Raw genomic sequence first — 17,094 nt, forward strand, 5'->3', positions numbered from 1 at the left:
ACTGAAAATAAAAAGTGATCATTTGTTTTGTTATTTTATGGGGCATGGGTATCACCAGCAGGACCAGCATTTATTGCCCACTTTAAGAGGGAAGTTAACAGTTAACCACATTGCTGTGGGTCTGGAGTTACATGTAGGTCAGACCAGGTAAGAATGGCAGATTTTCTTCTCTAAAGCACATTAGTGAACAAGAGGGGTTTTTGCAATGATCCAGAATTAGGCTTTTAAATTTCACTATCTGCCATTGTGGGATTTAAACACAAGTCCCCTGAGCATTTCCCTCGGTCTCTGGATTACTAGTCCAGAGACAATATCACTAGTCTCTTGTCGCTTATGTTTCACATGGAGTCTGGCTAAGATTTCCGCATCACTAATTCAGTGTGAAAGGAGATGCTTCAAGACAGTCTTCCCACCACCCATTCCACCTATCATTTTAAATAGGAGTGTTTACTACCATCGTGTCTTGTTTACAGCAACTCCAGCTGTTGATCATGGAATTATAAAATGAAACTGATGGAGGCTGTTTGGCCCATTGAGCCTATGCTAGCCCTTTCAGTTAGCTCCACTGTGATGATACTGTGCATTTAAGAAATGTATTTCATCATGTAAGGGATTTGTTACAACTTTTTCTGCTCTGTTTACAGAGCACCAGCCAGCTCACATGCTGAGAATGCAGGCCAATAATTGATCTTAGCTAGTGGGATATTTGGTTTAATCTGAATAAATGCATTCTTGTTTATTTTGATTTTTCCCCTGGGGTTTTAGAGCAGGTTTCTGATTAGATTGATTGACAGAGACAGTCATGTTGGGCAGGGCTAAGCTTGCAGGGTAAAATCAAGGGCAATTTCTGCCTGATCCTGAAAGAAGTAATGGGTGTCATTCTGTCTCCCTCTCTCTCTCTCGAGGCTGCTCTTTGGGGTTGTCAGAAAATAGGTCTCTCTCTCTCTCTCTCTCTCTCCAGAGCTGTTCAAAAGCTCCAGGACTGTTAATAAGTACACAAGTAAACCTGCATGTTGCTAACTGATTTTGAAGAGGAGCTTAAGTCTATAAGAGGAAAATTGCTTGCATTGGAATTAATAGACATATGTTAGCAGTTAAGATCTATACCTTGTCACGTTTAAGTATTTCAATTGATAAATGTTAAACTAGTGTTATTAAAATGAAGTTTGTTTTGATAAAAGTTTTCTAAATGTGTCAATAGAATCACATCTGGATTGAAACACCTTATCCTCACACTAATGCCAAAATAGAAAAATACTCTTGGCATCTGGTCAGGCTTCAGAACGTACCTTGAGGTTTCTGCTCTGATCCCTAATGCCACGCTCTGCTTTTTCTCCAGATCCCTGCTATATTTTCGTCAGCTGAAAGCTGACATTGAATCTGTCTTCACCATCCTATGAGACAATGCTTTCAAAATCCCAACTGCTCACTGCGCAAAAAAAAATTGTTTCCTTAGATTGACCCTGGCTGTTTTGCCAATCATCTGAATTCTGCATCCTCTGATTATTGACTCTTCAGAAACAGTTTCTCTTAATCTACTCAATCTAAACTCTTTGCGATTTTAAACATTGCCATCATATTTCCTCTTAGTCTCCTCTGCTCTAACCCAGCTTCTCCATGTAACTAAAATCTCCGGAGCCACCCTAGTATATCTCTTCTGTACCCTCTCCAAAAGCCAACTGCGAAGTCAAACGGTGAAAGAGAAATTTCAGCCCCTGTTTGGAGTGACCGGGAGAGTTGTCATTATTCATATGAGGAGCATAGAGATGAATGAGAGGTAAAGAGAAAAATTCACTCACATCTTTCTCAACTGTGGAAGCTTCCGGAAGAGACCAGTGGCTTCCAAAAGCGTAATATCGTTGTTAGTCAAGCGGCTGGGGAACAAGAGAAATTTGTAAATTTAAAATTAGTTACAAAGTATGAAGATTACTCAGCTGCCTTGACTGTACACCTTGGGGGTGTAAACAGTAGAACTGCTTGAATGTTCGTTCATACAACCTAGTACAGTACTGAGGGAGTGCTGCCCTGTCAGTGGGTCAGCACTGAGGGAGAGCCACACTGTCAGAGGGTCTGTACTCAGGGAGAGCCGCACCGTCAGAGGGTCAGTACTCAGGGAGTGCCGTACTGTCAGAGGGTCAGTGCTGAGGGAGAGCTGCACTATCAGAGTGCCAGTACTGAGGGAGAGCCGCACTGTCAGAGGACCAGTACTGAGGGAGAGCCACACTATCAGAGGGTCAGTACTGAGGGACAATCGCACTATCAGAGGGTCAGTACTGGGGGAATGCTGCACAGTCAGAGGGACAGTACTGAGGCGATGCTGCACTGTCACAGGGTCAGCCCTGAAGGAGTGTTGCACTGTCGGAGGATGAGTACTTGAGGGAATGCTGCGCGGTCAGAGAGTCAATACTGAGGGAATGCTGCACCGTCAGAGGGTCAGTACTGAGGGAGTGCTGCACTGTCAGAGTGTGAGTACTGAGGGAGTGCTGCACTGTCACAGTGTGAGTACTGAGGGAGTGCTGCACTGTCAGAGAGTCAATACTGAAGGAGTGCTGCACTGTCAGAGAGTCAATACTGAGGGAGCACTGCACTGTCAGAGAGTCAATGCTGAGGGAGCACTGCACTGTCAGAGAGTCAATACTGAGGGAGTGCTGCACTATCAGAGGTGCCTCCTTTCAGGTGAGATGTTAAGCTGAGGCCCTGTCCATCCTCTCAGCTGGGTGTAAAAGATCCTACATCACTATTTTGAGGAGGAACCGGGGAGTTCTACCTGGTGTGCTGGTCACTATTTACATCTCAACATCTGTTTTCATTTGATGCTTATCTGATCTTTGCCACATCGCTATTGATAGGAGCTTGCTGTGTGCATTTTGTTTGCCACATTTCCTACATCACAAGTGTGAGTTAATTCAGTAAACGTACACCAAGATTTAGAATATCCTGAGAAGTGAAAGACAAGATGAACTTATATGTTCAGGTTAGAATCGTGTCTATTTTCAGCTTGATGGCTGTTTGTTGGGGTCAGTGTTGGTCTCACTTTGGAGGTCCAAGGCCGTGGTGTCAGGGTCACAGTGTCAGTTGAGGTGACAGTGTTGGGGTCAGTAATCAATGCCGACTTACAGCTCCACAGTTGACTGAGGAATAAACTCTGGGACTTTGGTCAGTTTCTGGTTCGAACAATCCACCACGTTGGACTCACAGCGACATTTGAGTGGGCAGACTGTGTCTCCATTGCACTCACTCCCCAGGCGGTGATCTTCAGTACCTGTTGAAAACAGTGAAGAAACACAATGTACACTTGGCAGAAAATAACACTTCTTGTTTTAGTTAAACCTTTGTCGTATTTACCCCCCTCCACTTCCTCCTCCCCTGGATGTGCAGATGTTAGCATTGGACTAGGGTGGGCACAGTAAGAAGTCTCACCAGGTTAAAGTCCAACAGGTTTGTTTGGAATCATGAGCTTTCGGAGTGCTGCTTCTTCATCAGGTGACCTCACTGGAGCAGCGCTCCGAAAGCTCGTGATTGCAAATAAACCTGTTGGACTTTAACCTGGTGTCATGAGACTTCTTACTGTACTCTCCCGAGGGGCAGTTACAGCATTGAGGTTTGGTTACCTTGGTGCAAGGGTCTCTTTGTACACAAATAACTTTCAACATTAGACAGTGGGCCTGATTTTACCATTGCATCGCGCCTGTTTTTGGGTGTGAAAACGTGGTAAAGTCAAGCATTAGACCATTAATGTGATCCGCGCCCACATCTGCGCAGATGGCCACTTTACCGAGACCCGGGAATGACCGCGATCCGATTTGCACCTGAAAGAGGTGCAATGACAATTTAATTGCATTTCCACGCATTCAGATTGAATTAATGAACCGTCTGCCCAACTTTATCAGCATTTACCCCTTTGTCACATGTTCGCCAATCTGGAATCACGCCAAAATGGACATGCTGAATAAAAGTCTGGTTTGGGTCTGTTGAAGAGGCAAGTTCAGAGCTTCCAACTTCTGACTCAGCTCGGTGGTGGTGGGGAGAAGGGAGGCCCGATTGTTGTCTGGTTGGAGGGAGGGAGAGGAGGGCAGATGTATCTTGAGGGGTTGGGGGGGAGATGAATGAGGCCAGATCATTCTCTGGGGGCAGCGGGGGGGGGGTGAGGGAAATGAGGCCAGATCATTCTCTGGGTGGGTGGGCGGGCAGGTGGCGGCATGGGAGGGCGGGGTTGGGGGGGGCATGTTGGTGGGGGGCGGGGGGGGGCGTGTGGGGGAGGGGGTGTGAGGGAGGGGACATGTGGGGAGGGGTGATCATTCCCTGGTGGGCGGAGGATGGGAAGGAGGCAGGCCAGATCATTCTCTGATGAGGGGGGAGGAGGGAGTCCCGATTGTTGTCTTTTGCCGGTGGAGGGGAGGGGGGGGGTTCAGATGTACGTCTGGGGGGTGGGGGGAGGGGGTGGAGGGGGTGTGGTGTGTGAGGCCAGATCATTCTCTTGGGGGGTGGGAGGGGGTGGAGGGGATGTGGTGTGTGAGGCCAGATCATTCTCTTGGGGGGCGGGGATACGGGGGGGGGAATGTGCCCAGATCATTCTCTAGAAGGTGAGTGTGTGAGGCCAGATCATTCTCTGGTGGAGGAGGGCGAGGTCAGATGGATCTCTGGTGGGGGAGCGATGGGAGGGGGTCCACTGCCACTCTGCAGGTGAATGGGGGGGGGAGGTGGAGTGCAGGGGGTCACAACTGATCTGGGTAGCAGGTCGATAAGGGGGACAGTGATGTCTGTGGGGGCCATCATGTCTGCTTTTTGTTCCCGGGCATCTTTATCTGTTTTCTGTGGCCCACAAGGGCACGCTTTTTCAAAGTTTTTCTAACTGCGTATGCACAGTTCAGAGCTCCAATCATTTCAGGCATGCTAAGCCCCGCCCACAGTGTGATTGAGACCCACGGTCTTTTTTTTCAAGCTAAGTCCATTATGGGGGTGCCTGAAAACAGATGTCCAAGTTAGATCTGAATTGCGCCTCGTATCATCCAACGTGAGCCAAGCTTTGCTGGAACCATAACTAGCAGTGCATTTCCCTTCCCTAGCACAGGATCCTGAGGTCAATTTTAGCACCTCTGACACAACTGATAATCTCTGCTGAGCTGAAAACTTGGACTATCAGTTGTGTGGCTCCCAGTTATAGCATCATAGAACCCTACAGTGCAGAAAGAAGCCCTTTGCCCCATCAAGTCTGCACCAACCACAATCCCACCCAGGCCCTACCCCCATCTCCCTACACATTTTACCCACTAATCCCTCTGACCTAAGCATCCCAGTACAATAAGGGGCAATTTTAGCATGGTCAATCAACCTAACCCGCACATCTTTGGACTGTGGGAGGAAACCGGAGTACACGGAGGAGACCCACGCAGACACGAGGAGAATGTGCAAACTCCACACAGACAGTGACCCAAGCCGGGAATCAAATCCAGGTCCCTGGAGCTGTGAAGCAGCAGTGCTAACCACTGTGCTGCCGTGCCGCCAGGTTAATAGAATGGAACATGAAATGGACCATTTTAGACATATAGTTACTTCTGAACATGATTGCCCAGGGAGCACTTGCAGTTGAACTAAACTGGTTAGTAGCATGATAAAGCAGAACATTTCTGAATTGGAGGGGAGGATAAAGAGAGGGGAGGAAAGGAAAATAAGAGAAGTGGAAACATGGAGAGGAGAGGAGGACAGAAGAAAATTGGTAACGTAAGCAGAGGTGAAACACGCTTAGTGAATATTTGGTTCAGAACAGGGCCAATGGCTACCCAAGTTGCTGGGTTGTTGAAAATGTCAAATCTGGAACATCAAGTAGACAGTATTTTGTGAGTGTTGCCTTTGGAAAGATAAAAGGAAAGCTTGCTGAACTATTCCCAGAAGATCCGAACTCTAAAGAAATCATCTCATCTCAATAGTCTGCAGCCAATATCTCACTCTCCTGAAATGATTCATTGCCTTTGATCTCAATGGAGGACTCAGTCAACTGTTGCACATTTATCCATCCATGAATCCTGAACTCATCAAAGTCTGGTGTATACACACATTGATTAATTGACAGATTGCTGACAAGGAGAATTAATTGGAGGATTATTGGAGGAGATCAGAATCAATACAAAATCCAGGCTGTGAATGAATTGATTCTCTGCTACCTGTGTAGAAGGAGGACTACATGGTTTGAGTAAGTACAAGTCCACATCTCAAGCTTGTTCTTATTATTGAACTTCAGTCTCAGTCAAGTCAGCAGACATGGCGAAGGAAAATGTATGAAAGAGAGCTCATGATATGGAGATGCCGGCGTTGGACTGGGGTAAAAACAGAAAGAAGTCTCACAACACCAGCTTAAAGTCCAATAGGTTTATTTGTAACAAACACCACAAGCTTTCAGAACAGGCTGTCCCTTTGTCAGGTGGGTGGGAGTTCTGATCACAACAGGGCACAAAGACACAAACTCAATTTACATGACTAATGATTGGAATGGAGAGAGCATTAAGCACAGGTTAAAAGGATGTGTATTGTTAGGAAAGTTAGTGAGATTTTGCAAATCCAGGCAAGTTGTGGGGGTTACAGATAGTCTAACATGAGCTCAAGATCCCGGTTGAGGCCGTCCTCATGTGTGCGGAACTTGGCTATCAATTTCTGCTCAGTCGCTCTGCGCAGTTGTGTGTCGAGAAGGCCGCTTTGGAGAACGCTTATCCGAAGACCAGAGGCCGAATGCCCGTGACCGCTGAAGTGTTCCCCAACAGGAAGAGATGTCCTGAGGCTTGGTCCATTGGAGAGACCATGCAGATGCTATGACAACGGATGAATGAACACCGCTCGACAATCACCAGGCAAGACTGTTCTCTTCCTGTTGGGGAACGCTTCAGTGGTCACGGGCATTCGGCCTCTGATCTTTGGGTAAGCATTCTGAGACTGATAGCCAAGTTCCGCACACATGAGGATGGCCTCAACCGGGATCTTGGGTTCATATCAGACTATCTGTAATCTCCATAACTTGCCTGGACTTGCAAAATCTCACTAACTTTCCTGCCTGGAAACAATACACATCCTTTTAACTTGTGCTTAATGCTCTCTCCACTCACATTGCCTGTACTTTTGAAGATTTGATTAGCTGTAACAATTCACATTCCAATCATTATTCATGTAAATTGAGTTTGTGTCTTTGTGCCCTGTTTGTGATCAGAACTTCCACCCACCTGATGAAGGGACAGCCTGTTCTGAAACTTGTGGCATTTGCTACAAATAAACCTGTTGGACTTTAAGCTGGTGTTGTGAGATTTCTTTCTGTTAAAGAGAGTTCCCAGATGGCAAGTTTCAGAGCTTGGAACTGAATCGAGGAAGCTTTACTCTATCTAACCTTGTGCTGTACCTGCCCTGGGAGTGTTTGATGGGGTAAAAAGTCTGACAACACCACATCAGTGTTTGATGGGTGCAGTGTAGAGGGAGCTTTACTCTGTATCTAACCTTGTTAGATATAAGAGGGTTGGTATATTAGAGGATTGAGAAATCTTTAAAGGTCAACAGGAAGCCACAAAAAAAAGTTATAAAGAAAAGTAAGATAGATTATGAGAGCAAACGAGCTCAGAATATAAAAACAGATAGCAAAGGTTTCTACAAATATATAAAATGAAAAAGATTAGCTAAGGTAAACATTGATCCTTTAGAGGATGAGAAGGGGGATGTAATAACTGGAAATGAGGAAATGGCTGAGGCACTGAACAGGCATTTTGTGTCAGTCTTCACAGTGGAAGACACAAATAACAAGCCAAAATTGATGAAAGGCTATGGCAGGTGAAGACCTAGAAACTATCATTATGAAAGAGGTGGTATTGCTAATGGGGCTAAAGATAAACAAGCCTCCTGGATCTGATGGAATGCATCCCAGGGTACTAAAAGAAATGGTGGGGGAAATAGCAAATGCGCTCATGGTAATTTACCAAAATTTGCTGGACTCTGGGGCGGTTCCCGCAGATTGGAAAAGCAAATGTGACGCCACTGTTTGAAAAAAGGAGATAGACAAAAGGCGGGTAGCTATAGGCCGGTTAGCTTAACTTCTGTAGTAGGGAAAATGCTTGAATCTATCATCAAGGAGGAAAAAGCAAGACATCTGGATAGAAATTGTCCCTTTGGGCAGATGCAGGATACATTCATGAAAGGCAGGTCACGTTTAACTAATTTACTGGAATGCTTTGAGGACATTATGAGCACGGCGGACAACGGGAAGGATTAGATGTGGTGTATCTGGATTTCTAGAAGTCATTCCACAAGGTGCCACACCAAAGACTGCTGCATAAGACAAAGGTGCACAGCATTATGGGTAATGTATTAGCATGGATAGAGGATTGGTTAACTGGCAAAGCAAAGAGTGGAAATAAATGGGTGTTTTTCTGATTTGCAATCAGTGACTAGTGGTGTGCCTCAGGGATCAGTGTTGGGACAATAATTGTTTGCAATTTACATAGATGATTTGGAGTTGGGGATCAAATGTGTCAAAGTTTGCAGATGACACTAAGATGAGTGGCAGAGCAACTTGTGCAGAAGACACAAAGTCTGCAGAGGCATACAGATGGTCTAATTGAGTGGGCAAAGATCTGGCAGATGGAATACAATGTTTGTAAATGTGAGGTCATCCATTTTGGTAGGAATAACAGCAAAATTGACTATTATTTAAATAGTAAAAAAGTGCAGCATGCTACTGTGCAGAGGGACCTGGGTGTCCTTGTGCATGAATTGCAAAAAAGTTGGTTTGCAGGTACAGCAGAAAATTAAGAAGGCAAATGAAATTTTGTCCTTCATTGCTAGAAGAATGGATTTTAAAAACAGGGATAAAAACAAGGTGCTGGTGAGGCCACACCTGGAGTACTGTGTAAAGTTTTGCTTTTTTTACTTGAGAAAGGATGTACTGGCACTGGAAGAGGTGCAAGGAGATTCACTAAGTTGATTCCGGAGTTGAGAAGATTGGCTAATGTGGAAAGACTGATGAGACTGGGACTATGCTTATTAGAATTTAGAAGAATGAGGGAGGGGGGCATCTCATAGAAACATATAAAGTTATGAAGGGAATAGACAAGATAGAAGCAGGGAGGTTGTTTCCACAGGCGGGTAAAACTAGAACTAGCCTTAAAATAAGGGGGAACAGATTTTAGGACTGAGTTAAGGAGAAACTTCTTCAAACAAGTGTTGTGAATCTGTGGAATTCCCTGCCCAGTGAGGCAGTTGAAGCTACCTTCTTGAATGTGTTTAAAATGGATAGATTTTTGAACAGTAAAGGAATTAAGGTTGTGGAGAGCGGGTGGATAATTGGAGCTGAGTCCATGGAAAGATCAGCTATGATTTTATTGAATGGCAGAGCCCGCTCAAGGGGCCAAATGGCCTATACCTGCTCCAGTTCTTATCTTGTGCTATACCTATCCTGGGAGTGTTAAGTGGGAACAGTGTAGTGGGAGTTTTACTCTGTATCTAACCTTGTGTTGTACCTTTCTTAGGAATGTTTGTTGGGTACAGTGTAAAGAGAGCTTTACTCTGTATCTAACCCTGTGCTGTACCTGTCCTGGGAGTGTTTGATGGGGACAGTGTAGAGGGAGCTTTAGTCTGTATCTAAAACTGTACTGTACCTGTCTTAGGAGTGTTTGGGGACAGTGTAGAGGAAGATTTACTTTGTATCTAACCTGGTGCTGTTCCTGTTCTGAGAGTGTTTGATGGGGACATGTAGAAGGAACTTTACTCTGAGGAACCTTGATCCTTGTATGAGAGAGAAATGTATTGTCTATTGTAAGTTTTTTTTGTATTGCCTCTCTGTTCCTGCATGTGCTAGCTGCGTGGGTGCTGAGGAATCATCACTATTCCAAATTTATCACAGTAAATCCAAACTATTAGAGCTGGTTTAATGGTAATAGCAGGAGTCACAACAAAAGCCTCTCTTATCCTGACCACATTTAGATTCCAGCAGGTGTGACTGACATATGTGGGGAGTAGGGAACAGTGACCAGTAAAAATGTTGGAGAGATTGTAGAGGTCAGTGTATACTCACTGTCCTTCAGATCAACCATGAGCCACACCATGGCAGACAGAGCTAGAAAATTTTCTAAATTAAAAAGCCTGCTCAATGGGTATGTGTTGGAAGATCACAGGTTTAAGCCCCATGCCAGAATAGCTGCACAAAATCCAAGATAATTTTCCTTGTGTAGTGCTGAGAGAGGGATGGCCTGTTTTTGCATTAGATGTTAAGCTGTGGTCTCTTATGCACCCATAGGCATACATAAAGCAGACTCTGCCTCCCCCCACAACCCCACTTTTGTCAATTTGCCCTGGTGTTGCTGAATATTTTTCCCTCAAATAACACCTGTAAAAAAACGGTCTATTTGTGGGATCTTTTGTATTCACAAATTGCCTGCCACATTTGCCTCTGTACAAATGTGACTGAATTTTCAAGTACTTTATGGGTTGTAAAGCATTCTGGGATGTTCTGAGGTCACAAAATAGGCTATATAAATGCATGCATCTCCGCTTTCTTCATTATGATTGTGTGAACTGATGGTGGAAGAGCTGGAGCCCTCTATCTGTAACATTATGTAGAGATGCTGGTGTTGGACTGGGGTGGGCACAGTAAGAAGTCTCACAACACCAGGTTAAAGTCCAACAGGTTTATTTGGAATCATGAGCTTTCAGAGCACTGCCCCTTATCAGGAGAGTAGAGAATTGGGTTCACAAACAGGGCATATATAGACAACGACACAATTGCAAGATAACAGTTTGGAATGTCAGTCTTCTCAGGTAATTGGCTCTTTATGGGTGCAGACAATGCGAGTAGAGGGAGGGATAAGCAGAGGTTAAAGAGGTGTGAATGATCTCAACCCAGGACAGTTAGTAGGATTTTGCAAACCCAGGCCAAATGGTGAGGATTACATGTAATGTGACATGAACTCAAGATCCTGGTTGAGGATAGCCTCTGTAACATGAAACAACCCCCTCATCCACCAACCTCGTAAATAGAGGGGAACTCAGAATAATGTCACTTGCAGTCAGTCTTAATAGTCAGCTCAGCAAAAACTGAGGTGACAAATGCCACACTGCAGATTGATTCAATATTTTCAGTCTCTTACCTGGGATGAAATACTGTTCTTTTGCTGTGTGGGGAAAAAAGATGAAAAACTGTTAAGACTACTAGACATAGGAACAGAAGTAAGCTACTCTGCCCATCGAGTCTGCTCCGCCATTGAATGAGGTTATGACTGATCTGACATAACAGTCCTCAACTCCACTTTCCCTCTTATCCCCATAACTCTGGATTCTCTTACTGATTAAGGGAATAAAATCTGTCTGTCTCAGCCTTGAACACACTTAAGGACCAACCTCTACAGCCCTCTGCGGTAAATAATTCCACAGAATAACTCCCCTCAGAGAAGAAATGCCTCCTCATCTCTGTCTTAAATGGGTGGCCCCTTCGAAATAAACATTCTATTTACCTCCCCTATTAACTGCTGAATTTGTATGCTAGTTATCTGTGATTTATGCACAAGGACTCCTAAATCCCTCCGCGCTGTAGCTTTCTGCAGTCTTTCTCCAGTTACAATGTATATGTGAGCCCTCAGTACCCCCACTGTACATGGACAAAGCTACAAGCTGAAGCTACACATCACAGAGGTTTCTGAAGTTGCAGCTGGGCCTCTGCTTATTTTTGTGACTTTCCTAAGAAGGTGGCACAGGAAGAAGGGTGGGGAGTGCGCTGGGCCGAGCAAAAGTAATTAGGTGACTGCTTACGGATCTAATGATCTTTTTAAAGTTGAGTATGCAATGTAACAAATACTATTGTTGAGAGGAATAGATAGGGTGGATTCTCAGAGGCTATTTCCCCGGGTTGAAATGGTTGCTACGAGAGGACACAGATTTAAAGTGCAGGGAAGCAAGTACAGAGGTGATGTTAGGGCTAAGTTTTTCACTCAGAGGGTGGTGAGTGAATGGAATCGGCTGCCGTCAGTGGTGGTGGAGGCGAACTCGCTGGGGTCTTTTAAAAGACTTCTGGGTAAGTATATGGGATTTAATGGGATTGGGGGTTATAGATAGGTCTATGGATTGGTAGGTATTGATGTGATTGGCGCAACTTGTGGGCCGAAGGGCCTGTTTGTGCTGTAGTGTTCTATGTTCTATGTTCTATTGTTTAATCATGGAATCCCTACAGTGCAGAAAGAGGCCATTTGGCCCATTGAGTCTGCACCAACAACAATCCTGCCCAGGCCCTATTCCTGTAACCCCACATATTTATGCTGCTAATCCCTCCAAAACTAAGGAGCAATTTAGTATGGCCAATCAACCTAATTTACACATCTTTGGAGCATGAGAGGAAACTGGAGAACCTGGAGGAAATGCCCAAAGACATGGAGAACGTGCAAACTCCACACAGACAGTGACCCAAGGCCAGAATCGGACCTGGGTCCCTGGAGCTCTGAGGCAGCAGTGTTAAATGCCCCTAAAATGGTTAACGTGATTCTTTAAATTGCTTTATGTACTGTTTCCAGAGGTAACAACCAGCAGGGGGCAGTTGAGAAGGGCTAATTATTTTTTTGAGAAGGAGACAGTTCCAGATTATCACTCCTCTTTATGTAGAAAGTGTATCCTTTCTTCCTTGAATAGCCTGGCTCAAATTTTAAGCTTTTGCCTTCCTCATTGTTTTGAACTCTGTGGCTGGAATAGAACCCCAGAACTCCACAACATTGAGATCAACATTCCATTAGTGAGCTCACTCCAAATTGTCGATGCAGAAATCAGCACTTTTACCATGCCTGCATTATAATATTGTCAAATGGCTGTTACATTTGATTGAGGTTTCCAAGTGACCACTCTGAGTTTGCCTCCAAGCCCCTGCAATACAACCGTGAAAGCAGGGACACCATAATTACATTTGTGTTAATGGGTAGGATTTTCCGGTCATTCCTGCTGGCAGGAGTTGCCAACTCCACCAATTACAACCCCCTGCCCTCATGCTGGTCGCACATTCCCTGGTGGCAGAGGGTGTGAACCCCCTTGACAGCGGCGGAAATTGCTGCTGGCCAATGGCATCTGCCACTGCAAAACATATCATGGAGGATGGACATAGAAAATCACACCTGATTTTTGTTTTATTATTCATCGGTGGGACATGGACATCACTGGCTGGCCAGCATTTATTTCCCATCCCTAGTTGCCCTTCTTCAGAAGTCAGTTGAAAGCCACGTTGCTGTGGCTCTGCAGTCACATGTATGCCAGACCAGATAAGGACAGCATATTTCCTTCCCTAAAGGACATTAGTGAACCAGATGTGTTTCTCTGACAATTGACAATGATTTCATGCTCATCAGTAGATTTTTAATTCCAGATATTTTTTATTTAATTCAAATTTCACCATCTACCGTGATGGGATTCAAACCCAGGTCCATGGAATATTTGCTGAGTTTCTGGATTAACTGTCTAGCAAGAATACCACTCTGCCACTACCTCCCCTGATTTTACATGGAAGAGTTGCATGGTGTAAATCTCAATGCACTATGTTGGAAAGAAAATCCATTCTTTCTAATGAAATGCCAGATTGTGGGAATTAGTGGCATTTATTACCCATCTGAGTTTCCCTAAGAAACTGCCAGTGCTGTTGTGGTGTAGTGTAGTGGTGGTGGTGGTGGACCCTCTTAAAGAAACACTCACTGGCCATGGTTTGATGCAACTCGCTACATCACTTCAGAGAATTGAGAGAAATCAGGTTGGTTTTGGGGACTGGAGTCACATGTAGAAGCAGATTGGGTACAGACAGTATATTTCCTTCCCTTCAAGGGGTATCAGTGAGTCGATTGGGACTTTCTGACAATCCAATAGGTTTCTGATCACTTTTACCGATTCCACTGTTTTACATCCATCAAAACACTTGTGATGAAATTAACCTATCAAAACTGAAATTCTTTAAATCTCTACATATGTCACTCCATTCCTCCCAAGCCATCACTCTCATGTCATACCCATCCCATTCCCCATGCCATCCCTTCATGTTAAGATGTCTGCATCATCCATTCTAAACCTCTTTCATGGCCCATCACTCCCCTGTCTTTTCCCCCTCGCCCTGTCCATAGAGGCCTTGCCCACTCCCACCATGGCTGGGTCAAAACTCTGGAATTCCCTCCCTAACAACACTTGTGGTGTTCCAACACCATAGGGACTGCAGTGGTTTGGGAAAGCAGCTCACCGCCACCTTCTCAAGGGCAACAAGGGATGGGCACTAAATGTTGGTCTAGCCAGTGACACCCACATCCAATGAATGAATGCAAGAAATCCCAGCAGTAACTAATACGATACCTGAGCACCGGAACTTCTTGCTTTTGATCTGCCCGATCCTCTTATTTGCCAAGCGCCGTGGACTGGCACAGCGAGCCCCACTAGTCTCGATCGGGTTGGAACGAAGATAGTCAGCAAGCCACTTGAGGTGGCAGTCACAGATGAACGGGTTTTGAGCTAAGTGCCTTGAGTGAGGGTTAGAGAAAGACAAAGATGATAATACATAGAATTTATACCACAGAGACAGGCCATTTGGCCTGGCTGGTATATGCTGGAGTTTCTGCTACACACGAGTCTCCTTCCATTTACTTTGTCTCACTGTATCAGCATATCCTTCTATTCCTTATTCCCTCTTGTGCTGATCCAGTTTCCTCTTAAATTTGGCTATCCCATTCCTCTCAACAACTCTGTGTGGAAATGAGTTGCACATTCTCTGGTAAAAATGTTTCTCCTGAATTCCCCATTGGATTTATTACTGACCATCTTATACAGATGCCCCTTGTTTTTCTAACAAGAGGAAGCTTCATGCAGAATCTTACCAGCTTTGAGGTGGCAGCTTTGGAAAGAGTAAATTTGAAAAGATGTGTGTTGGATTGGCTCTGTGTGCTTTTGCCAGAGGTGGGTTGTACACATACACACGCCCATCCCCAGCACCCAGCAGGTAATCTACATGCAATTTAGAATTGTTTTGTGAATGGCACTAGGGTCCCCCGCTGTGTTAACCCTCCCTGGCAGGTGAGGGAAGATGGCTACACAGCCAGAAGTTGCATCATCATTAATGTTTAGACAGTGGAGGAGCTCAGCAGAAATCAATGGAGACAGCCAATTAAGAGGCTGCCTCTATATTTGACAACTGGGTGGGTTCTGGGGTGGGATTACAGGTGATCTGCCCATGTGGTAGCCTCACTACTGAGCTCTGAAATAACACAGACTGATGTCCATATTCATTCACTTTGTCACACCCTTCAGGGACTAATGGAGGCTGCATTGCTTGCAAACTTGTCCATCATTCTGGGCTTCTGCAATGCTGCCAATGGTCTCACAGTGGTAACTGCCAGACTGGAGTGGTCCTATGAGCCTACCAGTAGGTGCATCTCTGACCCAAAGTGAGTTTGAACTTCATAAGGCCCTGATGCCTGGAATTTTTCCAAGAGCAAAAAATGCCACCCATTTTCTCAATGTTTTGTCCCTTTATAATTGTAAAGATATCTATGAAATAGATGAAGTATTGTAAATAATTAGCCAATAGTTTAAAAAGGATGGTAGGCACCTTCCATTAGAGAGGCTACGTAAAATCACAGGAGCGAGGTGAGACAAGGAGGCAGGGCTCCATGAACTACCACAGGTGGTACTGGGAGTGTATCCACACCATTAGTGTGATTCTAGCCATCTTCAACCAAATTAACCAAACCCCTCAGAAGGAGACTAGAGACAGCAAGAAGAAAACCGCACAATCCATGAAAAGTGAAACTGGTTTTCTATACATACAATGTCTGGATGGCTCGGAGTGAGGTGAAGGTCCCTTTGGCGAGTGTCTGGATCTTATTGTCATAGAGCGAGAGGAGGCTGAGATTTTGTAAGTCCTGAAAGGCATCCGCCCGAATGCAGTTGATTTTATTAGCGTTCAGGAGTCTGATGGGAAATGGAAGTAACATTATCAAATATAACACACAGGAGCCAATCAGCCCCTTAGATCTGTTCTGACTCTTTGAAAGAGCTATCCAATTTTTCCCACGTGTCTTTCCCATAACGTTGCAAACATTTTCCCTTTGAGGGTGTATCGAATTCCAATTTGAAAGTTGCTACTGAACCGGATTCCAAAGTCAGTGCATTCCAGATCACCACAACTCGCTGCATAAAAAAACTGTTTCCTCATATCACCTCTAAGTCTTTTGCTAATTGCCTTAGATTTGAGCCCTCATGTTTTTGACCTTTCTGCCAATGGAAACAGTTCCTCTTCATTTACACCATCAAGATCCTCCATAATTTTGAACCCCACTAATTAATCTCATCTTAACTTTCTTTGCTCTGAGGAGAACAATCCCAGCTTCTCCAAGCTCTCCACAAAACTGAAGTCCCTCATCTTGCAAATCTCTTCTACACTCTCTCCAAGGCTGTGACATCCTTCCTGAAATGCAGTGGCCAGAATGGGACGATATTTCGACTGAAGCCTGATCAGTGCTTTAATGAGGTTTAGAACTTGCCTACTTTTGTGCTCAATGCCTTTAATTGTAGAATTGTGTGTTTGCTAATGGTCTTTACAACTTGTCCTGCTACCTCCAATGAATTGTATCATACACTCAAGTCTCTCTGTTTCTGCACCCCCTTTAAAATGGTACCACATTCCAATTTCTCCCCAGCTCAAAGGCAGTGGAGGGTGAGTCCCAATATCTAAAGTCAGAGACCAGGATTTTTCACTGCTTTTCCCATCTGGCGGGTTTGGCGATGGGAACAGAGAATATTGCGAGAAGCCCAAGTCTCATTTTACATCATTGTAAATAATGACGTGATTGTTTCTACCATCCCCCACTCCCCCAATCAGTGAGGGAGCATTTGTCAATGTCGGGAATATCATTATAATTGATGAACATATCATTGCACAGGATGACTGGTCTCCAAAGATGTGGAGCTGGTAAGCAGACCTCTCAGGCAAATACAGCTCCCAGGAACAAGAGAGTCATGCCTGGGTATTGCCCTGGCACTGTCTAGGCACCTATTGGCACTGCCAGGGGTGGGGTGCTGGGAGATTCTGGGGTTTATTGGCTGTTCACTGCACTGGGGCAGCCT

General features: G+C 44.9%; 1 protein-coding gene across 1 annotated transcript in view; it reads right to left on the bottom strand.

Moving 5' to 3' along the window:
• The window catches only part of LOC145354520 (slit homolog 1 protein-like), a 322,720-nt gene that overhangs the window by 104,624 nt on the left and 201,002 nt on the right, over positions 1-17,094 (bottom strand). The window contains exons 13-17 of the mRNA XM_080205955.1: positions 15,796-15,939; positions 14,329-14,492; positions 11,115-11,138; positions 3,118-3,262; positions 1,800-1,874 (exon numbers count right to left, since the gene is read on the bottom strand). Of these exons, the coding sequence (XP_080062081.1) occupies positions 1,800-1,874; positions 3,118-3,262; positions 11,115-11,138; positions 14,329-14,492; positions 15,796-15,939 (552 nt within the window). The remainder of the gene's footprint in view (positions 1-1,799; positions 1,875-3,117; positions 3,263-11,114; positions 11,139-14,328; positions 14,493-15,795; positions 15,940-17,094) is intronic.

Source organism: Carcharhinus amblyrhynchos, chromosome 17 (assembly GCF_965287045.1).
Source record: "Carcharhinus amblyrhynchos chromosome 17, sCarAmb.v2.hapA, whole genome shotgun sequence".
NCBI classification, from domain to species: domain Eukaryota; kingdom Metazoa; phylum Chordata; class Chondrichthyes; order Carcharhiniformes; family Carcharhinidae; genus Carcharhinus; species Carcharhinus amblyrhynchos.